The sequence below is a fragment of the Pavona decussata genome, unplaced genomic scaffold (genome assembly GCF_977016875.1).
Source record: "Pavona decussata unplaced genomic scaffold, jaPavDecu1.1 SCAFFOLD_48, whole genome shotgun sequence".
Classification (NCBI taxonomy): domain Eukaryota; kingdom Metazoa; phylum Cnidaria; class Anthozoa; order Scleractinia; family Agariciidae; genus Pavona; species Pavona decussata.
In genome coordinates, this window is record NW_028145470.1 from 671,571 (window position 1) to 696,628 (window position 25,058).

Genomic DNA, 25,058 nt, shown 5'->3' on the forward strand with positions numbered 1-25,058 from the left:
AATTCGCAGACACGTGTTTTGTTGTTTATATGTTAAACTAGCTACTGTCCAATTTTGAAGGCAAACGAACAAATTCCCTTTGAGTTTTAGCTCTTTGAAGTGGCTCCTCCAAGTGAAAAAATTAATTCGAGAAAACAGCGCTTAAAATTCGACAATTCATTTTAATTTTAAAATTCTTGGTTTAGTTTGATGGCCAGCTCTATAAGCTTTAATTTGATATCAGGGTTCTGGTATCTACAGTTTAAACCGGACGCGCTACATCGCTTGGACGCGAGACACCTTTTAAGACACCTCTGAAGAGATACGGTAACCTTAATATGACTTGGAGCAAAAAAAAAAAGAAAAGAAAAAAAAAATACTCAAGAAATCACAGGGTTAAAACCAAGGTTAATGCATCACAAGATCTTGTAGACGGCACTAAATGACACACCATCATTCAGGCATCATTCATAGTAACACATTCACTTATGTCACAATTCATTTTGTCCCAGTGCCTCCACGTCAAGTTCGGTGTCAACATTGCCTTAAGTATCGAATATTAACTGTCTCAACTTCCTCGCGGCAATTACTCAAATTATCTGGCAAATAAAAGTTTACGGCCACTTCTTAGCAGGAGAAAACACCGCGGAAATTGGCTTGGGATCAGCGTAAACAATATGACCTAAGAAAGCTGTTACATGCCGAGTGGCATGAAATTTTTTTTTACGGTAACCAATTTTTGCGGCTCAAGATGACTAGAATTTCTGTTGGAACTAAGAGACGTTCAAAAACTCATTAATAATTCAAAAGAACATTGACCTATCAAATGGTCCATTAAACATCACGTGCAGTGGTTTTAAAACCAGATAAAACCTCCTCCTTTTTAGTATGCGGTGTTTAATGTTTTTCTCGTATGCTAATTTCCATCGTTCACAAAAGCATTATTGTTATTAACTCTAATGACACACGCTTAAGTTTTTCCAGGAATGTTTTCGAAGCCGTTCAAAATACTCCCTGGTGGTTTTAAATCCCGATAAAAAAGTGCCACTCGTCTTTTAAACATTACATACGATAAGATACTTTATTTGACGTGGGATTTACACTTAGCTTAATCAAGTTTCAAGTTTCAAGTTTCAAGTTTTAATCAGCTAGTTTACAGGTAGTCCACGGCCAAAATAATTCCAATATAAGTCAAAACTTAAGCGATCGGATTTTGTTCTTCACTTCGTTAGTGCCGGCTTTTATTCTAATATAATTTGTTAGCTCGTTCCATATCTTTGTGGCAAAATATCTCCATGATCTGAGACCATATTTAGTCGTGTTTGGCAGAAAAAGGATATATAATAATGTCGAACCTCATACTTGGTCAATGTAAGGTGATAAGATCTCTGATTGCAGGTGGAGCTTTCTCCGTTATGCTATTGTTAATAGTCAATAGCATATCTTGGATTCTTCGAGTTTCTATGGATGGGAGTTTGATTCTTTCCAAGAGATCTAATTTTTGCGATTCCTTGTTCAAGTAACAGAAAAACCCTGCAATCATCGTTTATAGCTACAAAAAACAAATCATAAGCGAACTCGAAAAAACTCTTTCTTGTGTGTCTTACGTTTTCAATCATTTATTTTTTTAATCTACGTTACGACTAATGAGCTAAACGCTCGTTCAAATTACGTACGTGCTAAAATGTCAAAATTTACAGCTATATAAAACTGACAAATAACAAAGATAAAAACGGTAAAAACTACTATAAAGCACAAAAATAAAAAGTGACTATTATAAGAACTAATGTTACTTATATAGTTAAGTACTTAAATACATAATTTTTAAAGTTTCGTTCCTAATAGTCTTAGTTAACTTTGAAAGATGTTTCTTCCTTAATTCAAGTTTTAGTGAGTTACAGACGTTAGCAACTTTGTATGTTGAAGAAAGGTTTATCCAGTTAAGACTAACCTAGGTAGACTTAGATTAACTCCACTACCTCTTAAAATAAAAATTGCCTCTTTGAAATTGAAAAGTCAATGACATATTCAGCGAGAAAGCAGCTTAAAGGAATATAAAATGTTCCTTCCTTTTTCTAATAGCTCTGCAATCTTAAATTTATTTCTGGATTCATTTATTTCTGTCTTTGTAAACGAAGGCTAAGGAATAAAAACTAAAACTATGCTTGATAGTTTGGCTCTATGTCCTTCTAGTATTGTTGGTATACTAATGCTGAAATTTTAGCTGCATGCTAATATAAAGTTAAAGGCGGCTATATGCATGGAAATATGCTTATTTCACGGTGTCTTTGTAATTGTTGTTGTTGTTGTTGTTTTTTTTTTTTTGAAAGCATAGAGGCTGTAGTTACTACCTTAACGTATATGTGATAAGGGATATTTGTCTCTATACGTAGTTACTAGACAGTGATATTGCATTGTTTAATTTTAGCGAGTCCACATCAAGCTCGGTGTCTACATCGTCGTCAGTATCGACATCGTCAAGTATCTCAACTTCATCGAGGTAATAAGAAACAAAATTGTGAAATATTTTTTTGTAATTCCTAAACGGGATTCACGCCATTGGAATTGTGTAAGATTCAGCTTAAACAATTTTTGTGAAATCGAATTTGGAAACCAGTTATGGATTTCTAACATTATACTTTTGTAAAGTATATTTTCTGATACGGAGGTTTTTCTTTTAAGCGCATCCACATCAAGTTCTGTGTCAACGTCATCGTCAGTATCATCCTCGTCGAGTGTGTCCACATCGTCCAGGTAAAGGAATATAAAATGTTCCTTCTTTTTTCTAACAGCTCTGCAATCTTAAATTTACTTCTGGATTCATTTATTTTTGTTTTTGTAAACGAAGGCCAAGGAATAAAAACTAAAGCTATGCTTGATAGTTTGGCTCTATGTCCTTCTAGTATTGTTTGGATACTAATGCTGAAATTTTAGCTGCATACTAATATAAAGTTAAAGGCGGCTATATGCATGGAAGTATGCTTATCTCACGGTGTCTTTGTAATTGTAGTTGTTTGTTTTTTTTTTTTTTTTGAAAGAATAGAGGCTGTAGTTATTACCTTAAGGTATATCCGATAAGAGATATTTGTCTCTAACCGTAGTTACTAGACAGTGATATTGCATTGTTTAATTTTAGCGTGTCCACATCAAGCTCGGTGTCTACATCGTCGTCAGTATCGACATCGTCAAGTATCTCAACTTCATCGAGGTAATGAGAAATAAAATTGTGAAATATTTTTTTTGTAATTCCTAAGCGGGATTCACGCCATATAAATTGTGTAAGATTCAGCTTAAACAATTTTTGTGAAATCGAATTTGGAAACCAGTTATGGATTTCTAACATTATACTTTTGTAAAGTATATTTTCTGATACGGAGGTTTTTCTTTTTAGCGCATCCACATCAAGTTCTGTGTCAACGTCATCGTCAGTATCATCCTCGTCGAGTGTGTCCACATCGTCCAGGTAAAGGAATATAAAATGTTCCTTCTTTTTTCTAATAGCTCTGCAATCTTAAATTTATTTCTGGATTCATTTATTTCTGTCTTTGTAAACGAAAGCTAAGGAATAAAAACTTAAACTATGCTTGATAGTTTGGCTCTATGTCCTTCTAGTATTGTTGGTATACTAATGCTGAAATTTTAGCTGCATACTAATATAAAGTTAAAGGCGGCTATATGCATGCCAGTATGCTTATTTCACGGTGTCTTTGTAATTGTTGTTGTTGTTGTTGTTTTTTTTGAAAGAATAGAGGCTGTAGTTATTACCTTAACGTATATCTGATAAGGGATATTTGTCTCTATACGTAGTTACTAGACAGTGATATTGCATTGTTTAATTTTAGCGTGTCCACATCAAGCTCGGTGTCTACATCGTCGTCAGTATCGACATCGTCAAGTATCTCAACTTCATCGAGGTAATGAAAAAATAAAATTGTGAAATATTTTTTTGTAATTCCTAAGCGGGATTCACGCCATTGGAATTGTGTAAGATTCGGCTTAAACAATTTTTGTGAAATCGAATTTGGAAACCAGTTATGGATTTCTAACATTATACTTTTGTAAAGTATATTTTCTGATACGGAGGTTTTTCTTTTTTGCGCATCCACATCAAGTTCTGTGTCAACGTCATCGTCAGTATCATCCTCGTCGAGTGTGTCCACATCGTCCAGGTAAAGGAATATAAAATGTTCCTTCTTTTTTCTAATAGCTCTGCAATCTTAAATTTATTTCTGGATTCATTTATTTCTGTCTTTGTAAACGAAAGCTAAGGAATAAAAACTTAAACTATGCTTGATAGTTTGGCTCTATGTCCTTCTAGTATTGTTGGTATACTAATGCTGAAATTTTAGCTGCATACTAATATAAAGTTAAAGGCGGCTATATGCATGCCAGTATGCTTATTTCACGGTGTCTTTGTAATTGTTGTTGTTGTTGTTGTTTTTTTTGAAAGAATAGAGGCTGTAGTTATTACCTTAACGTATATCTGATAAGGGATATTTGTCTCTATACGTAGTTACTAGACAGTGATATTGCATTGTTTAATTTTAGCGTGTCCACATCAAGCTCGGTGTCTACATCGTCGTCAGTATCGACATCGTCAAGTATCTCAACTTCATCGAGGTAATGAAAAAATAAAATTGTGAAATATTTTTTTGTAATTCCTAAGCGGGATTCACGCCATTGGAATTGTGTAAGATTCGGCTTAAACAATTTTTGTGAAATCGAATTTGGAAACCAGTTATGGATTTCTAACATTATACTTTTGTAAAGTATATTTTCTGATACGGAGGTTTTTCTTTTTTGCGCATCCACATCAAGTTCTGTGTCAACGTCATCGTCAGTATCATCCTCGTCGAGTGTGTCCACATCGTCCAGGTAAAGGAATATAAAATGTTCCTTCTTTTTTCTAATAGCTCTGCAATCTTAAATTTATTTCTGGATTCATTTATTTCTGTCTTTGTAAACGAAAGCTAAGGAATAAAAACTTAAACTATGCTTGATAGTTTGGCTCTATGTCCTTCTAGTATTGTTGGTATACTAATGCTGAAATTTTAGCTGCATACTAATATAAAGTTAAAGGCGGCTATATGCATGCCAGTATGCTTATTTCACGGTGTCTTTGTAATTGTTGTTGTTGTTGTTGTTTTTTTTGAAAGAATAGAGGCTGTAGTTATTACCTTAACGTATATCTGATAAGGGATATTTGTCTCTATACGTAGTTACTAGACAGTGATATTGCATTGTTTAATTTTAGCGTGTCCACATCAAGCTCGGTGTCTACATCGTCGTCAGTATCGACATCGTCAAGTATCTCAACTTCATCGAGGTAATGAAAAAATAAAATTGTGAAATATTTTTTTGTAATTCCTAAGCGGGATTCACGCCATTGGAATTGTGTAAGATTCGGCTTAAACAATTTTTGTGAAATCGAATTTGGAAACCAGTTATGGATTTCTAACATTATACTTTTGTAAAGTATATTTTCTGATACGGAGGTTTTTCTTTTTTGCGCATCCACATCAAGTTCTGTGTCAACGTCATCGTCAGTATCATCCTCGTCGAGTGTGTCCACATCCTCCAAGTAAAGAAAAATAAAGGCTGTTTCTTGCGTCTCTTAAGATTTCTTCTCATGTTGGATAAATTATCGTATAAATTATCGTAGCATAAGAAATGTACATGTCTATCATGAGAGAGATCCTTTCTATATAAATGCTGAAGAAAGAAAAACCGCTCTACATGTCCACATCGTCCAAGTAAAAGAATATAAAATGTTCCTTTTTTTTCTAATAGCTCTGCAATCTTAAATTTATTTCTGGATTCATTTATTTCTGTCTTTGTAAACGAAGGCTAAGGAATAAAAACTAAAACTATGCTAGATAGTTTGGCTCTATGTCCTTCTAGTATTGTTGGTATACTAATGCTGAAATTTTAGCTGCATACTAATATAAAGTTAAAGGCAGCTATATACATGGAAGTATGCTTATTTCACGGTGTCTTTGTAATTGTTGTTGTTGTTGTTATTGTTTTTTTTTTGAAAGCATAGAGGCTGTAGTTAGTACCTTAACGTATATGTGATAAGGGATATTTGTCTCTATACGTAGTTACTAGACAGTGACATTGTATTGTTTAATTTTAGCGTGTCCACATCAAGCTCGGTGTCTACATCGTCGTCAGTATCGACATCGTCAAGTATCTCAACTTCATCGAGGTAATGAGAAATAAAATTGTGAAATATTTTTTTTGTAATTCCTAAGCGGGATTCACGCCATTGGAATTGTGTAAGATTCAGCTTAAACAATTATTGTGAAATCGAATTTGGAAACCAGTTATGGATTTCTAACATTATACTTTTGTAAAGTATATTTTCTGATACGGAGGTTTTTCTTTTTTGCGCATCCACATCAAGTTCTGTGTCAACGTCATCGTCAGTATCATCTTCGTCGAGTGCGTCAACGTCGTCCAGGTAATGAATAACGTTTCATTTTTTCCAAGATCTATCGATTCTTGAATTTATTTTTGTTTTCTCTAAAACGACTGAAAACGGTAATGTTGCTTTGTTTTCCCTAAGCTACTCCACGTCAAGTTCGGTATCAACATCTTCGTCAGTATCTACGTCATCAAGCGCGTCAACGTCATCAAGGGATCGAATGTTTTATAAGGATACCAATAAGGGGTGTTTTTGCCAATAAAAAGTCTATGCACGTGATATATTATCAGTGACCTGATAGGTGAATGGACTGATTAGTTATATTAACGATTATTTGGAATTAATTCGATTTTCCGATAATTGTCGTTTTCTTTTTATCGTATTAACATGAAGTCTGCTCTGTGTCTACTTCATCCAGATAATAAGAAATGTTCGTTTTTCAACCCCCAAGCATTCTTAAATCCATTTGTGCAATGGGCAAAAAGACCGTTAAAATGTAACATTTTGTCATTTTTATTCTAGTTATTCCACGTCGGCATCAACGTCATCAAGCGCATCGACATCATCAAGGTAAGAAACGAGGAGAAAAATTTGATGTTGTGGCAGAAAGAAAAAACAAAAACAAATTTTATTAACCCCAGAATCTACAAAAAACATTTGCAATTTAACTCACAAATAATAGGGGTACAATAACCTTAGAGTCAAAAATGCCAGGCACTTCACTTTTCACTTTATTTATTTTTGCCACTTTTCTTGCTTACATCAATTGCATCTACAGTTTCTTATTTAGTAGCAGGATGATCTCAGCAAGCTTGTAAGAGCTTTTCAGGGGAGATCGCCCTTGGTTCTATTGGTTTGGTAGAAAATTATGCAATAAAGGTGGCCATCCTAAGGATAAGGCAGATACCTACATTTATCATGCACTCAGTTAATAAAAAAGATATTTCATATATTCAGGTCAGGTTCACAGCGGCATGTTGAGTACTTCTGTATTTTTGTCTAACATACTTAGTTAAATGACAATCGATGAACAAGGGTGCCGGTGTTTTAAACAACAACATGGCAAATTCAATTTAATTTAGTGATCTGAACTGGTAAATAACCTTGGGTACAAGGTTTAACAAATAGTACATGGCAGTAAAATAATTAAAACAAAAATGTTTAATACTGGACTTTGGTGGATGCAATTTTCTGAAAACGGAATTTCAAGTGTAATTCATAATTGAACTGCAAAGTGAAGACGTTTTGATACATATATAGGAAGTTTTTCTAGAGCTGAAAAACCAAAACAAGCTAACCTGTTCAGTAGCCTACATGATATACTAACTCACCAGCCGATGTTTTCTCTTCTAAGTGCATCCACGTCAAGCTCTTTGTCAACATCTTCGAGTGTTTCCACACCAACCACAAGTAGCCTCTCAACAAGTATTTCAACAAGGTAATAAACAGCACTGTCGTTAATCCTGGGGTTGCGTCGATATCTAAAGACAACGCCAGTAGTTTAGGGATTACAAAGAGTAAAATGTGAATGTGTTTTGGAGCGTCGTATGCCTTGTGAGCTAGCTTCCCTCTAACACTAATAAGAGAGTACGGTAAACAAGACTCTTTGGGACAATTTCGGAGACGTTTGACATTGTAGTGATAGACTGCTAGCAGTTGCTTTCTGGAGAGTCGAGATGGCGCGCGAAATAGCCAGCGAAAGAAACGAAAACTAGATTGTTTTCTCCTCGCTCCAGTCTCGTCGCGCGGTGCGCTTTCGGCTTTTTCGTGCGCCCCCTCCCGACCATCCAGAAAGGGACTGCCAGTAGTCTATTCTAGTGACAGACATCCTAAAAACAGTGACGTGCTTGTGAAAACCATTGCACAGACCTGTCCTCTAACTTTGAAGGTGGAAGCAAGAACTTTAGTTTATAGTGAATTTATGCAACAGTCAGTTCCAGCAGTCCCCACCCTCCTCTCCCCTCTCTCCGGGCATTAGCTGGGAATTTTTTAACATTGTCCGTCCCGTACGGTACGGGCATTTTAATCACGACTTGTTTTCATTTTAATGTCTCCACATCAAGTTCGGTGTCAACATCGTCTTCAGTATCGACGTCATCAAGTGTGTCAACCTCCTCGAGGTAATTACTGACATTATCAAACAAACCTTTACGGTCATTAGTCAGCAAGAGTGCAAGCCGTACAAATTGGCTAACTTAGTTTAAACCATATATTAGTACCTAAGAAAGCTTTTACGTATGTCTGATATTAGGACTTTCTTTAATTTTAAAGAGTAAAAATTTTCCTGACTACATTTTCTGGTAATGACTTTTTGCGTTGTAGTGCATCAACATCAAGTTCTGCGTCAACGTCATCGTCAGTATCATCCTCATCCTCGTCAAGTGTGTCCACTTCGTCCAGGTAAAGGAATATAAAATGTTCCTTTTTTTGTAATATTTCTGCAATTTATTTCTGTAATAATTTATTTATGTCGTTGTAAAAGAAGGCTACGGAATAAAAACTAAAATTATGCTTGATGGTTTGGCTCTATGTCCTTTTAGTTCTGTTGTGGACTAACGCTGAAAGTTTAGTTGCATACTAATACAAAGTTAATGGCGGTTATCGATATATTGATACATTTAGAAAATATGCACATATGCATGGAAGTATGCTTATTTAACGGTGCTTTTGTATTTGTTTTTGAAAGAATGGAGGCTATAGTTATCACCTTAATGTATATCTGATAAGGGATATTTGTATCTATGCGTAATTACTAGACAGTGATATTGTATTGTTTAATTTCAGCGTGTCCACATCAAGCTCGGTGTCTACATCGTCGTCAGTATCGACATCGTCAAGTATCTCAACTTCATCGAGGTAATGAGAAATAAAATTGTGTTTTTATTTTTGGTAATTCCTAAGCGGGATTCACCCCATTGTAATTGTGTAAGATTCAGCTTAAACACTTTTTGTGGAATCGAATTTGGAAACCATTTATGGATTTCTAACATTATACTTTTGTAAAGTATATTTTCTGATACGGAGGTTTTTCTTTTTAGCGCATCCACATCAAGTTCTGTGTCAACGTCATCGTCAGTATCATCTTCGTCGAGTGTGTCCACGTCGTCCAGGTAATGAATAACGTTTCTTTTTTTCCAAGATCTATCCATTCTTGAATTTATTTTTGTTTTCTCCAAAACGACTGAAAAACGGTAATATTGCTTTGTTTTCCCTAAGTTACTCCACGTCAAGTTCGGTATCAACATCTTCGTCAGTATCTACGTCATCAAGCGCGTCAACGTCATCAAGGGATCGAATGTTTTATAAGGATACCAATAAGGGGTGTTTTTGCCAATAAAAAGTCTATGCACGTGATATATTATCAGTGACCTGATAGGTGAATGGACTGATTAGTTATATTAACGATTATTTGGAATTAATTCGATTTTCCGATAATTGTCGTTTTCTTTTTATCGTATTAACATGAAGTATGCTCTGCGTCAACATCATTTTCTCCTTTCTTCCAACCCCCAAGCATTCTTAAATCCATTTGTGCAATGGGCAAAAACACCGTTAAAATGTAACATTTCGTCATTTTTATTCTAGTTACTCCACGTCGGCATCAACGTCATCAAGCGCATCGACATCATCAAGGTAAGAAACGAGGAGAAAAATTTGATGTTGCGGCAGAAAGAAAAAACAAACACAAATTTTATTAACCCCAGAATCTACAAAAAACATTTGCAATTTAACTCACAAATAATAGGGGTACAATAACCTTAGAGTCAAAAATGCCAGGCACTTCACTTTTCACTTTATTTATTTTTGCCACTTTTCTTGCTTACATCAATTGCATCTACAGTTTCTTATTTAGTAGCAGGATGATCTCAGCAAGCTTGTAAGAGCTTTTCAGGGGAGATCGCCCTTGGTTCTATTGGTTTGGTAGAAAATTATGCAATAAAGGTGGCCATTTTAAGGATAAGGCAGATACATACATATATCATGCACTCAGTTAATAAGAAAGATATTTCATATATTCAGGTCAGGTTCACAGCGGCATGTTGAGTACTTCTGTATTTTTGTCTAACATACTTAGTTAAATGACAATCGATGAACAAGGGTGCCGGTGTTTTAAGCAACAACATGGCAAATTCAATTTAATTTAGTGATCTGAACTGGTAAATAACCTTGGGTACAAGGTTTAACAAATAGTACATGGCAGTAAAATAATTAAAACAAAAATGTTTAATACTGGACTTTGGTGGATGCAATTTTCTGAAAACGGAATTTCAAGTGTAATTCATAATTGAACTGCAAAGTGAAGACGTTTTGATACATATATAGGAAGTTTTTCTAGAGCCGAAAAACCAAAACAAGCTAACCTGTTCAGTAGCCTACATGATATACTAACTCACCAGCCGATGTTTTCTCTTCTAAGTGCATCCACGTCAAGCTCTGTATCAACATCTTCGAGTGTTTCCACACCAACCACAAGTAGCCTCTCAACAAGTATTTCAACAAGGTAATAAACAGCACTGTCGTTAACCCTGGGGTTGCGTCGATATCTAAAGACAACGCCAGTAGTTTAGGGATTACAAAGAGTAAAATGTGAATGTGTTTTGGAGCGTCGTATGCCTTGTGAGCTAGCTTCCTTCTAACACTGATAAGAGAGTACGGTAAACAAGACTCTTTGGGACAATTTCGGAGACGGTTGACATTGTAGTGATAGACTGCTAGCAGGTTCTTTCTGGCGAGTCGAGATGGCGCGCGAAATAGCCAGTGAAAGAAACGAAAACTAGATTGTTTTCTCCTCGCTCCAGTCTCGTCGCGGGGTGCGCTTTCGGCTTTTTCGCGCGCCCCCTCCCGACCATCCAGAAAGGGACTGCCAGTAGTCTATTCTAGTGACAGACATCCTAAAAGCAGTGACGTGCTTGTGAAAACCATTGCACAGACCTGTCCTCTAACTTTGAAGGTGGAAGCAAGAACTTTAGTTTATAGTGAATTTATGCAACAGTCAGTTCCAGCAGTCCCCACCCTCCTCTCCCCTCTCTCCGGGCATTAGCTGGGAATTTTTTAACATTGTCCGTCCCGTACGGTACGGGCATTTTAATCACGACTTGTTTTCATTTTAATGTCTCCACATCAAGTTCGGTGTCAACATCGTCTTCAGTATCGACGTCATCAAGTGTGTCAACCTCCTCGAGGTAATTACTGACATTATCAAACAAACCTTTACAGTCATTAGTCAGCAAGAGTGCAAGCCGTACAAATTGGCTAACTTAGTTTAAACCATATATTAGTACCTAAGAAAGCTTTTACGTATGTCTGATATTAGGACTTTCTATAATTTTAAAGAGTGAAAATTTTCCTGACTACATTTTCTGGTAATGACTTTTTGCGTTGTAGTGCATCAACATCAAGTTCTGCGTCAACGTCATCGTCAGTATCATCCTCATCCTCGTCAAGTGTGTCCACTTCGTCCAGGTAAAGGAATATAAAATGTTCCTTTTTTTGTAATATTTCTGCAATTTATTTCTGTAATAATTTATTTATGTCGTTGTAAAAGAAGGCTACGGAATAAAAACTAAAATTATGCTTGATGGTTTGGCTCTATGTCCTTTTTGTTCTGTTGGTATACTAACGCTGAAAGTTTAGTTGCATACTAATACAAAGTTAATGGCGGTTATCGATATATTGATACATTTAGAAAATATGCACATATGCATGGAAGTATGCTTATTTAACGGTGCTTTTGTATTTGTTTTTGAAAGAATGGAGGCTATAGTTATCACCTTAATGTATATCTGATAAGGGATATTTGTATCTATGCGTAATTACTAGACAGTGATATTGTATTGTTTAATTTCAGCGTGTCCACATCAAGCTCGGTGTCTACATCGTCGTCAGTATCGACATCGTCAAGTATCTCAACTTCATCGAGGTAATGAGAAATAAAATTGTGAAATATTTTTTGTAATTCCTAAGCGGGATTCACGCCATTGGAATTGTGTAAGATTCAGCTTAAACGACTTTTGTGAAATCGAATTTGGAAACCAGTTAAAGATTTCTAACATTATACTTTTGTAAAGGATATTTTCTGATACGGAGGTTTTTCTTTTTAGCGCATCCACATCAAGTTCTGTGTCAACGTCGTCGTCAGTATCATCTTCGTCGAGTGTGTCCACGTCGTCCAGGTAATGAATAACGTTTCTTTTTTTCCAAGATCTATCCATTCTTGAATTTATTTTTGTTTTCTCCAAAACGACTGAAAACCGGTAATATTGCTTTGTTTTCCTTAAGTTGCTCCACGTCAAGTTCGGTATCAACATCTTCGTCAGTATCTACGTCATCAAGCGCGTCAACGTCATCAAGGGATCGAATGTTTGATAAGGATACCAATAAAGGGTGTTTTGCTAATAAAAAGTCTATGCATGTGATATATTATCAGTGACCTGATAGGTGAATGCACTGATGAATTATATTAACGATTATTTGGAATTAATTCGATTTTCCGATAATTGTCGTTTTCTTTTTATCGTATTAACATGAAGTCTGCTCTGTGTCTACTTCATCCAGATAATAACAAATGTTTCTTTTCCAACCCCCAAGCATTCTTAAATCCATTTATGCAATGGGCAAAAAGACCGTTAAAATGTAACACGTCTTTTTTATTCTAGTTACTCCACGTCGGCATCAACGTCATCAAGCGCATCGACATCATCAAGGTAAGAAACGAGGAGAAAAATTTGATGTTGTGGCAGAAAGAAAAACAAAAACAAATTTTACTAACCCCAGGATCTACAAAAAACATTTGCAATTTAACTCACAAATAATAGGGGTACAATAACCTTAGAGTTAAAAATGCCAGGCACTTCACCTTTCACTTTATTTATTTTTGCCACTTTTCTTGCTTACATCAATTGCATCTACAGTTTCTTATTTAGTAGCAGGATGATCTCAGCAAGCTTGTAAGAGCTTTTCAGGGGAGATCGCCCTTGGTTTTCTATTGGTTTTGTAGTAAATTATACAATAAAGGTGGCCATCTTAAGGATAAGGCAGATACATACATTTATCATGCAATCAGTTAATAAAAAAGATATTTCATATATTCAGGTCAGGTTCACAGCGGCATGTTGAGTACTTCTGTATTTTCGTCTAACATACTTAGTTAAATGACAATCGATGAGCAAGGGTGCCGGTGGTTTAAGCAACAACATGGCAAATTCAATTTAATTTAGTGATCTGATCTGGTAAATAACCCTGGGTACAAGTTTTAACAAATAGTACATGGCAGTAAAATAATTAAAACAAAAATGTTTAATACTGGACTTTGGTGGATGCAATTTTCTAAAAACGGAATTTAAAGTGTAATTCATAATTGAACTGCGAAGTTAAGACGTTTTGATACATATATAGGAAGTTTTCCTAGAGCTCTAAAAACCAAAACATGCTAACCTGTTCAGTAGCCTACATGATATACTAACTCACCAGCCGATGTTTTCTCTTCTCAGTGCATCCACGTCAAGCTCTTTATCAACATCTTCGAGTGTTTCCACACCAACCACAAGTAGCCTCTCAACAAGTATTTCAACAAGGTAATAAACAGCACTGTCGTTAACCCTGGAGTTGCGTCGATATCTAAAGACAACGCCGGTAGTTTAGGGATTACAAAGAGTAAAATGTGAATGTGTTTTGGAGCGTCGTATGCCTTGTGAGCTAGCTTCCTTCTAACACTGATAAGAGAGCACGGTAAACAAGACTCTTTGGGACAATTTCGGAGACGTTTGACATTGTAGTGATTGACTGGTAGCAGTTGCTTTCTGGAGAGTCGAGATGGCGCGCGAAATAGCCAGCGAAAGAAACGAAAACTAGATTGTTTTCTCCTCGCTCCAGTCTCGTCGCGCTGTGCGCTTTCGGGTTTTTCGTGCGCGCCCTCCCGAACATCCAGAAAGGGACTGCCAGTAGTCTATTCGAGTGAGAGACATCCAAATTCATGGTAAATTTTATAACAATTGCTGATAGGCAAGATGATCGGTATTTCCTTGAAAAGAAAATTTTCTTTTATTTTCCCTTCTAGATTTCCACTTTAATCATTTAGTTTGGTTTTAAAACTAGACTAATTGTCTTTGTTTTCTGTCAACGTCCTCTAATATCAACGTCCTCTAATGCAGTGTAATTGTCAAATAACATAATCACAAAGAAGGTCCAAATTCAGTAACAATTTTCCAACCGACGAAGCAAACTTTTTTATGTGACTCAACCTTTCAATGAAAGCAAACTAAGAGATCTGTGTTGCAGCTGTTTGTTTTCTGTTGTTTTGCATCATAAAAAAACATTTGTTAAGTCTCTAACAAGGATGTAAAAGATCTAATAATGTTATTTGCTTTGTTCTTTCAGGACCAGCTCTTCAATTACCTCAACTATTACACCCACTTCATCATCATCATCATCAGCCTCTATAAGCAGTTGTAAGTGCTGTTCATCGTACTTCACTAATAATCAACACTATGACAAAATTTTGGGGATTTTTGGTTACAACCAGCTCTTATTTGAGAGCTAAGGGGACGCCGTTATGTCTGAGTAATTAGGGAGCTTAAGCAACGACGACGGCAACGGCAACGAAAACGTCACCTGAAAATATATACAGCAAATAATATATACCGCAAATAATGAAGTATGATACGATCCTCAAAATTTGCATGTTATTAACGGGCTCCTAATGGCATATATAAAGATGAAAATGGCGTGCCGGACACCCTTTCGGGGAATTGTACGTTACAAAATACCCGAAACAACGTAACCCTCCCCCCCTCCTCTGATGATAGCCAGATATTCAAGTCTTAAAATGGCGTGACATATAAACTATGTTCGTTTCATAGGGTTTTTGCGCGTTTTAGGATAGCTGTTGTTGTGTGACTTTCAAAGGAAATAAGCCATATTCTTTTAAACGAATTTCTAACCTTTTGTTGTTTGTTTTCCAGCATCTATGTGTCCAATATGCGTCTACACAAACAGATTCAACGAAACTGAATATCGTGACGTAAGTCAGCCTCGAATATTTACTCTGTACGTTTAGGTCCAGCGAAGATACGCAGAAGAGTTTCAGCCTTTTTTGTTGACTGGGGTTTCGTTGCAATAACACACTGAATTTCCGCTCGAGGACAATTAAAGTTGCGATCGTAAACTGTCAGAAAAGATTAAAGTATTCCTTGAAATTGCCAGTATCAGCGCCACGGCGAAGTTTAAAACCGGGCGGAAATTTGATTCCTCTCTGTTTGTCAGAAATAGATCGCTGAATATTAACATAATTAATTATGTAATGTCACGCAAATAGTTTTGCTCGAATTGAATCCGATTGATAAGGGATGGCTGTTAATGTCCAATCCGACTCAATTCGCGAAAAACTATTTCTGACATTACATAATTAATTATGTTAATCTTGAAAGGGTTTGAATGGGTTTGTACGTAGTTTTAAATTTTTTTTACAGCCGTTGAAATTTGAATCTGTTCCGGACATTAGACAAAAACAACTGTAGTACCAATGTCTTAAAAAACTCATGTTCGCTGTCAAATTTTCCGACAAATTCGCGGTTCAACCGATCAAAATCCTCAGCGAAGCAAATCGCGAAGTTCTATTGTTTCTATAAAACAACAAGCTTTTGTTACCTGAATACTTTTTGTAATTTTCTATTACCTGATAAAACAGAAATGTCTAAAAACTCATAACAAGAAATCTAGGTAAAAGGAAAACCAATCCTTATTTTAAAAAGAACTTTAATATCTCAGCCAAACAGAGAAAGCTGAAATTAAACTTACAATACAAGAAACCCGAACGTAATTCTCAATATTTTTATCGTTCCTCTCGTACGGCCGATCGGTAGTAAATCACACGATGCTCAATCCGTGCTCAATGCACCCGTAGCAGAAAGGAAAAAAAATACTTTTCTAACAATTCAATAAGTTTAAGTTTAAATAAGCTAAGCTTAACTAAAATACATGTATCCTACCTCGTCGTCCCAAAACCGCACGCATGGTTTTTGAAAGCTTGCCATTTCATCTTGCTGTAAATAACCGCTTGCTATCGCTTCTTGGTAGAAACTTACAAATGATTAATTGGCTTCGCTGTTGAAATGATTGACTTCGCTATAATTTTCCATACCTTTGGGAGTTTCTGTCGTACCAGCTTGGAAAGCGAAGCGTTTAAATATCCAAGCAGATGTTGTTTTTCGCGGAAACTTTTCAACAATGTGGTTCAGCTTGGTACCCTCTCCTTGGTTGGCCGCCCGCCACTTTGCGCGCGAAATTCAAATCCGGGAATTCAAAATCTAGAGAAAAGCTTCCCCAGCCCCACCCCCTTAAATCAGAGCCAAAACAAACCGCAGCAAAAATCAACCATCAAACAAAATGCGGGCCGGATAGTGGTACAAACGCTATGCGCCTGGGTTCAAACATTTCGGATACAGTTCAAAAATGTTAGTTTCCTGATCCGGAATCATTGTGCTCTTGGCATAATAAAGTTTAAAAAAATCTATTTTCAAACTGAGAGTGTAAAATGGCTGAAAAAAAATTTAAAAATGGGATTTTGGGTTTGAATAATCGAACTTCAGCACCCAGACAAAGATTTAAAATGTCAAGGAAGTTTATTTATGGCTTGAATGGAGTTCTGATCTGCTCAGTTGGGCGGTGCCTACTAATACGAAAGTTTTTTTGCACAGTTTATAACTATGCGGGAAAAGCAGTTCTTAGTATAGGCTACTGGAATCCAGAACGAAAATTAAGGTAGCGGGGAATTTTTTTTCTAGAGATAATTAAGCAACAATTATTCTAAAAGCATTAAAATACAAAAGCAATGTATGGCGTTTTTTTTTTTTCAAATCGAAGCTTTATTATATCTGACAAAATGGATAGAGCACTTGCTAAGTTCTGTTTTCTCGGCATAGTTTTACACCGCACAAAAATATCCCTGTATTAGTAGCACCGCCCATAGGAAACCCAAGTATCTCGAGATGCGCAGAGCGTATGCGCAGTAACAAAAGTAGGCACCGTCCTTATATGGACCTATCCCCTAATAATGTCTCCAAAGGTGAACACTATAACATCACTTGATTAATTCAAACCAATCAGACTCGGAAAAAATTGAATTGTGAGCCAGAAAAGCTGATAGCCTATTAGGAGTGACCTATTCAGTGCGCACGATTGCTCGTATCCAAGGCTTGGTTAATAATATAACTCTTAAAATAACTTAACTGTATGGTAAATTTTCTAGATCTGATATGATTTAATTTCAAACTGTTTCTAGAAAAACGATGAGTGGGACGATGGACCTTGCATAAAGGCCAAGTGCGAAGTAGTTTCTGTCGAATGCCCTCCCCTGCCTCCGAAAAAAATAGGACACATCACTAAGACAGTCACAGTATGCGATGAGTGCGAACCGGTGAGTATTTCAAGGGCTGTGTTTCTGCTAGTCAGTTAGTCACTAATTTATTCGGTCGGTGAGGACAGTCAGTGCAATGAGTCAGACAGTCAGACAGCAAGTTAGTCAGACAGTCACTCAGTGAGTCGGTTAGTCAGATATAAACCCAGTCCCTCAGTTAGTGAGTCGACACGGTCCTCGACACCGTCACTAAACTGTCAACTCCTACTGAGGCAATAAATAAATAAATAAATAAATAAATAAATAAATAAATAAATAAATAAATCAATCAATCAATCAATCAATCAATCAATCAATCAATAAATAAATCAATAAATAAATAATCATCTTTTTACCTTTCTCCCTAGGGATTCAAACGACCAGACAGTGACGAAAAATGCTGCCCGCCATGTGGTACGTGAATATTCTCTGTTTCATCCTGACGCTTTTTGAGTCTTTGGTGTGCCTATGATTGACTCGATTATCTGTCACAGTATTACAACCTTGAAAAGTTTGGCAATAGGCCATTTCCGAGTTGCTTTAAGCCTTACTATGAAAGCGAGGCTAAGTGCAAAGTTTCTGCTATGAAAATAAGTTTTCATTCATATGCAAACAAAACTAATTTTCATATGAAAAGCTTTGCACTCAAACTCGCTTTCATAATGAGGTTCACAGCAACTCGGAAATGGCCTATTGTATTATCCCTTTCGCCTCGTTTGCCCGGTTGACTACAGGCTCAACTGAAATAACAGCGAATAATTTTCTCTTCTGTCTTAAAGGGGAAGTATCACGAAAATTTGATGTCATTTCAAAACCCAAAATGTTTGTCTGACAACTGGAAAAAAAAAAAACAATTGTCTAGTTTTGTTATAAATTATCACCCCAGTGCAATAAAACTGTCGATTAGTGCCCCTGGCCAGAGGCAGAGTACGTCGGAATGGATTGAAACTTGAAAAATGTTACGCTAAATCTTTTTCAAGTTTTCGCATTTTTGTTTCCAAAATGCGTTAGAACAGAGTACGAGTTGTTCCTGTCAAGAATTGAGTTGATTTCTCTCCTCTCGTTGTTCTAGAATTATTTTGTGGCAAACTGACGGTCTTATTTCCCAATTTTTAACAAAAGAGGTCAAAAACCCCATGATACTTCCCCTATAAGCCCCTCAAGAGGCCTTAAAGGTTTATTTACAAAAGCCTGTGGTAATGATAGTTACCTTTAATCCCACAGAGCGCATTACACCACTTGAAGAACCCAACAAGGGGGATCACTGCAGGCTTAAGATGCACAAGAGGGAGCACACAATCACAGATGATAACAACTGCACATCAGTAGTCAGCGTAACTTCGTGCGCGGGTAACTGTGTGTCTTCCGCCATAGCATGGTATGGACCCGATCGTTACGAACCCGACTGCTCGTGCTGCAAACCTATCGGGTATATGGAGCAGGATATTACGTTCAAATGCCCAGACGGCACAGAGAAGGCGGGAGTCTACAGTGTCATCTCTGATTGCCAGTGCTCCCCGTTTAAATGCGTAGCAGGCCCGTCACACGCAGGCGAAATAGCAATAAACGAGGACAAGGAGGTCATCGAACAAAGAAAGAAACGGCGCAGGCGAGCACTATCGCGGCTGTTTGCACTTCCACCGTAGGTACAGCAAAGAAAACAAGAAAAAATAAATATGGATAGATTAGAAAAGAAAATATAAACTCGGGGAGGGAAAACAAGATATTATCATCCAAGAATTATCTGTGAAACTTGTGAGTCAATTCACTTGAAAACAAGGGGGAATTTTCAATTTAACACTGTAACAGTGAACAGGCACGAATGAAATAAACTTTAATTATGGGACAAATCCACTGTGTCTTGTATGAGAAATTCATTCCAAGGTTTGTTAAAACCTTATCTCGAAGAACTCTGGTTAGGCTTCTTCGAATTCCGGGTTTTACTGATGAAAAGTTTCCTTCGCGCTTTCGATAATAGGGATCTTTAAGCCAGCGACACGCTTGGTGTGCCCGGTGCAGCGATTGTGATTTTCGCCGATCGCCGCGGTCGGCGTATAAAATCGCCGATATCTGGCATGTCAGATATCGGCGATTGAATTCACCGGCATTCGCCAAGTTTGCTCCTTCCCGCGATTTTCCACGGTCATTGCTGCGAATCGCCTATAAAGCCAACCCATCAGGTTGGGCGATTTTATCACATGACTTTTCAAAACTGCCACATTGCCGCGATCAGCGAAAAAAATCGCCAAGTGTGTCTGCATCAATCGGTGGAGAAAATCGCTTGCGATTTTCGCCGACGATCAAATTCGCCATGATCAGGGTATAAAATCGCCAGGTGTGTCGCCGGCTTTAGAAACGACGATGGCGATGGCAACAAGTGACGTCAAAAACGTCAAAGGCATAATAACCAAAACAACAACTCCGCACGTGCATTACACTTTTTGGTACATTTCTTTGCCGTCACTGCACGACTAGGACGTGAAATTTCCAGATGGGCCGTTTTATGGAAGACGTAAACACACAACGACGAATTTGTTCTTCTTTTTCTAAACTTGGGTGCGGTCTCCAAAAATTCAACTCCGGGAAATTTCACCTACATTTTAAGGCGAGTTGGAATAATCGCGACGACGTTTGACAAAACGCGAATTCATTTTAATAATGACGTTTTCGCTGCTGTCGCCGTCTTTATTACTAAAGCTCCCAAATCTCACTAAACAATAGGTCAGTGAACTGCAGGCTAAAACTATAAACGCCTGATTTACAGAAAATGGACAACAAATCCAACAATACTTCATTCTCAAACTCATTAATAATTCATCAAGCCAAAACAAAGCAAATCACTACAGTGAAGGAGGTTTAGAAATGTGATCTTAATTATCATGAAATTTTGTGAACTTTTGCTTCGAATTTCTCCAAGAATTATTAATAGTTTGAGAAGCTGTAACAAACACTCGAAAGAGGGTTTCCTCCTATTTCCAAACACCTCGAAGTTGGTTAAAAAAAACTCGGCCGCGCCTCGTTTTTCCAACCTACTTCTCAGTGTTGGGAAATCGGAGGCGGAAACACTCTTCCTCGTGTTTGATATATTACTTCAAATTACTGCTCAGATATGTGATCAGAATAGCCAGTGTAGAACTACTCAGCATAGTGCGCAAAACAAGCCTAACGTTTGGAATACACGGCTTGCGTCAAGACATCATCCACGAATCACATGAGGAACTTTAAGTAGCGATTACGACAACGACAACGTTTTTCAAAACGAAACTTATTCCCAACAGCCACTGACTCTGCTCTAGCGTCATTCCGTGAGTACATTTCTTTGCCGTTCTCTCCAAAGCAACAACGTGAAATGACTAAGTTCAAGGTTCTGTGGATAACCTGAACACATGACAGCCAGTTTTCCTTGCTTACGATCCTCTCGCGGCCACAGGACGCAAATCAGATGAGTTGAAAGTATCGCGTGGTAAGTCTGTACACGCGAATTTCATTTTTAAGTTACTTCTTCGTTGGTGTTATAGTCGTCACTGCTTACTAGAAGAAAAGTAAAGTGCCTATTAACCCTACACCCCTGAGAGTATTTAAGGACTGTGCCTTCGTTTTCTACTGCGCATATGTTCTGTGTATCTCTAATTCAAAGGTATTTTTGCGCAGTTTATGACTATGCAGGAGAAGAAGATCTTAGCAAGTACTACTGATTGAGATTCAAAACAACACCCATTTCTGAGATAATAAAGCTTCAATTTGAAAAGTCAGTAATTCCATACATGACATTATGTATTCGCTTTTTAGAATCGTTGCTTATATACCGTGTAGCATGAAAATTTTGCGGGTTCTAATTTTTGCGGATTTTGCGGATTGACCTCGATCCGCAAAAATTAGTTCCCGCAGAAAAAAACACCCGCAAAATAAAACGCCGCAAAAATTAACTCCCTTCAGAAAAATTAAAAACTCTGCTTTTAATAGACTTGTGCCACTGGGCGATATACATTGGCCTTAAACAAGAACAGTAACATGATTTTCCAATGGTAAAAGCAACTAGAGCTGTCAAGGGTAAAGCAGTTCAGTAGATTGGATTGGCACGAATGGGTCATCTGAAGGAACGCACAGACTCGAATCGTGCAGCAGACCAACCATGTTCTAGTGACGCTTCAGCGGCAGCCTGCACAGAAGTGCAGTCTCATTGCGTTACAGTAGGGCAACGTTTTGCATTTTAGCAGGCCGCTCCCAGTTAGGTCTCAAACTTGTATACTAGCTACATCTTTCACTCGAAAGCCCCTCTGTATGCCTCGAAAGGTTTCAGCTATGACAATTCAAACATTCATACTACTTTCTTTACGAAACAGTGTTTTGTTGTGCATGGTTAGGGTGGGCTTTTTGTTTTGTTGTTATTCAGTCCCTTTACGCAGTAAGGCATTACAGTGATATGTTTCCAATATGTAAGTAGAGTGAACTGTGACTCAACATACAATAAAAGTTGAAAATATTACGGTTTCTTCCACTCAAATGTTCTGTTGCTTGAACAGAGCATCGCAAAAATTAGTTCCCAGTAGAAATTTCAGTCATCTCAAACCGCACAAATTTGTTCCCGCAAACCACAAAAAATCACCAATCCGCAAAATAAAACTCCCGCAAAATTTTCGTGCTACACGGTAGCTCTGAAAAATGCCTGGTTATCCCTTGTCAATGGTCGTCAATATCTGCTTTTCCGGCAGCGTCAAAAACTCCGAGAAAATGACACACCACTGCTGATTAATACCTTGCAAACCTAACACAGTACATTGGCACGTAGGACATTTTATTTTTTTGCGAAATTCATCTCTGTGGTAACATTGTGTATGCTAGGTTTGGAGTCTTAAGACCTTTTCGTTGCGTTTTTATGGGTTTTCGTACGCTAAGAATTATGGGTAAATGTACAAGTCGCTATCTTTGTCAGTTCGGTGGGGTGCACAAGCTCAGTACCCATGGAACGGCATATTATTTATGGTAAGGTAAGGGTGACTATAGTCGAACCTCCAGTAAGCGACCACCCATAATGTCAAGGATATGTGGTCGCTTATGAGAGGTGGTCGCTTACCAGAGGTCAGACCACAGGGGTCTAAATTTCGGGTAATTTAGATATAGTAATTGCGGAGACCTAACCCTTTTGCCAGTGCTTATTGAAAGCCAAAGTAACAACTCAGTTTTCTTTAGACTGCCTGATTTAGTCATTTTTGTAATGTTACATTTCAAGCGTAAAACATCTACAACTTTCGCGTTTGTTTGTTTGTTTGTTACATAATCCAGTTGACGTTTGTTATCGCCACAATTTTTCTGTTGAGTAATACAAGGTTGAGAGAGTTATCACTGGTCATGCATGTACATGCTTGCAATTTACAAGATAACCGGAGTGTCTTTCCTACAAGGGATTCAACCTGATTAAAGTTTATTTCAGTGTACACTATGATGCATGTGTATGTTATCAATTGTTTTAATGCTAAGCTATTTCGGTAGACAATTCCGGTAGCATCGGCTATGAGATTTTATTACGGCGTCCGCTGTAATGATGTGGGCCAGTTACAGCGGCACATTTTTCAATTTTCGCCCGTGAGAGAAACAGCAGATTGTGTCAAGTGGTCGCCTACGGGAGGTTAAAAGAATGGAAAATTGAAAAATATCATCTCTAAAAGTGGTCGCTTACGAGAGGTTCCATCTATAGTGATTTGACTTGAAAACGTTTGGTATTTTGGAAAAGTGGTCGCTAATGAGAGGTGGTCGCTTACGAGAGGTGGTCGCAAAGGGAGGTTCGACTGTATATGGATGGTTGGGTGACTATATGGAGGCGTATGGTTAGGGTTGTGGGCAACTATATGGCACCTTACCATGAATTACTTGCCCATGGAACAGCGTTTCGAATGTAACATATTGTTGTATACTTTCAAGATAACAAATCGAATGCTGTTTCTGCAGCATTGTTAGAGAAGCTACTTTTCACTGAAAACGGAACCAAACACAAACAGAAGTATTCATTTGATCTTCAATGTACCAGCAAATACAAGGTTCTTCCGAGATCTAGATAGCATTTTTTTCACATAACGGTATAAAAATAACTTTTTATTTTCATAACAATTGACATTTTACACATATTTGGGTGTGTTGTGATGAAGACAACAATATCCAACAATCTACTTATCTTAATTATTTCGTAAAAAAAAAAAAAAAAACAGATGCAATTACATACAAAACTTTATTTCTTTAAGTTGCTCCTATTAATAATTCAGCAGAGCTTAAATCATTTCAAACGTTAACATTACAACCAAAAATATTTTTTAACCCAAAGTAAGTCTACAGACGACATTCCAAAGGATGACCCTTTATTAGTGGATGAAAGCTATTGAGCTTAACTCATTTCCAGGACTTTTTCAATTTACAAGGGACTGAAAACCCCGGGAATGAGGTTGCTATGGAGCATGCGCAAGGTAATTCCAATTTATTAGTCTGAGTGGAATCCTTAAGTATGACCACATAAATGATATTGCATCTCAGTAGTACTTTGATAATGTGCTGTTTATCACGTATGCTGTACAAGACGACATTATAACTTACAACCGTTTTGATAAATATAGTGAGAACATCAACAGTGAATTACACATTCACTTAAGTTATAATATAATAACACATTCATATGAATTCTTATAATTGCACATACATGAATTAATATAATTATAATATTTTAGTTTCAAAGTTTTGTATCACGTGACCGCAAACACAACACACTTATTTACAGAAAGTCTTTATATAAAAATGTTGAAAATATATTACTTATAAATAACTTTTTTATGTATAAGAGGTTAACTCAATGGATCGATCCCTTCAATTGATCTGAAAACAGAACAAGAAAATAGAAGTAATACATTTTTAAAAAATTATATCAAGTAGGATGTATTGTGTTGAATGCTTTACCAATGTTATTAGATAAAGTTAATTTGCTTCAAAAATAGCAAGAACTGTGGGGGGAGGGGGGGGGGCCCTGGACCAAATAAACTCCCGGCTTCTACTTCAGCCTCTCCCGTCCCCAAACGTGCTTTGCGTATGTATCACTGCATGTAATATCCTGTATTATTAAAAACTGGATCATTGTATAATGCAATTCCAGGGATTTGATTAGCTTAGCGGCAATAGTGTATATGAGCCATTATACCGTACCCGAGAAATAGCGACCATAAAATTGACTTCTGGTTGTTCTTGCAAAGCAAAATCAGCAAGATCTACATGAAGCAATAT

The 25,058-nt window shown here is 37.1% G+C and overlaps 2 protein-coding genes across 4 annotated transcripts in view; one reads left to right on the forward strand and one right to left on the reverse strand.

The window, feature by feature from the left end:
• LOC146481640 (uncharacterized) overlaps positions 1 to 19,648 on the forward strand; it is a 44,196-nt gene extending 24,548 nt beyond the window's left edge. Inside the window, exons 12-31 of the mRNA XM_085107581.1 lie at positions 7,761 to 7,844; positions 8,470 to 8,526; positions 8,729 to 8,806; positions 9,191 to 9,262; positions 9,445 to 9,516; positions 9,623 to 9,692; positions 9,990 to 10,039; positions 10,824 to 10,907; positions 11,533 to 11,589; positions 11,792 to 11,869; positions 12,255 to 12,326; positions 12,508 to 12,579; positions 12,686 to 12,755; positions 13,061 to 13,110; positions 13,897 to 13,980; positions 14,783 to 14,853; positions 15,367 to 15,425; positions 17,685 to 17,819; positions 18,167 to 18,212; positions 19,023 to 19,648. Coding sequence (XP_084963707.1) covers positions 7,761 to 7,844; positions 8,470 to 8,526; positions 8,729 to 8,806; positions 9,191 to 9,262; positions 9,445 to 9,516; positions 9,623 to 9,692; positions 9,990 to 10,039; positions 10,824 to 10,907; positions 11,533 to 11,589; positions 11,792 to 11,869; positions 12,255 to 12,326; positions 12,508 to 12,579; positions 12,686 to 12,755; positions 13,061 to 13,110; positions 13,897 to 13,980; positions 14,783 to 14,853; positions 15,367 to 15,425; positions 17,685 to 17,819; positions 18,167 to 18,212; positions 19,023 to 19,444 — 1,783 coding nt within the window. The 3' untranslated portion in view covers positions 19,445 to 19,648. The remainder of the gene's footprint in view (positions 1 to 7,760; positions 7,845 to 8,469; positions 8,527 to 8,728; positions 8,807 to 9,190; positions 9,263 to 9,444; positions 9,517 to 9,622; positions 9,693 to 9,989; positions 10,040 to 10,823; positions 10,908 to 11,532; positions 11,590 to 11,791; positions 11,870 to 12,254; positions 12,327 to 12,507; positions 12,580 to 12,685; positions 12,756 to 13,060; positions 13,111 to 13,896; positions 13,981 to 14,782; positions 14,854 to 15,366; positions 15,426 to 17,684; positions 17,820 to 18,166; positions 18,213 to 19,022) is intronic.
• A 4,149-nt stretch (positions 19,649 to 23,797) lies between these two features.
• Positions 23,798 to 25,058, reverse strand: part of LOC146481641 (nesprin-1-like) — a 118,255-nt gene continuing 116,994 nt past the window's right edge. For all 3 annotated transcript variants that reach the window (XM_085107689.1, XM_085107691.1, XM_085107690.1), the window contains one exon: positions 23,798 to 24,656. The gene's annotated coding sequence lies outside the window, so the exon portion shown is untranslated. The remainder of the gene's footprint in view (positions 24,657 to 25,058) is intronic.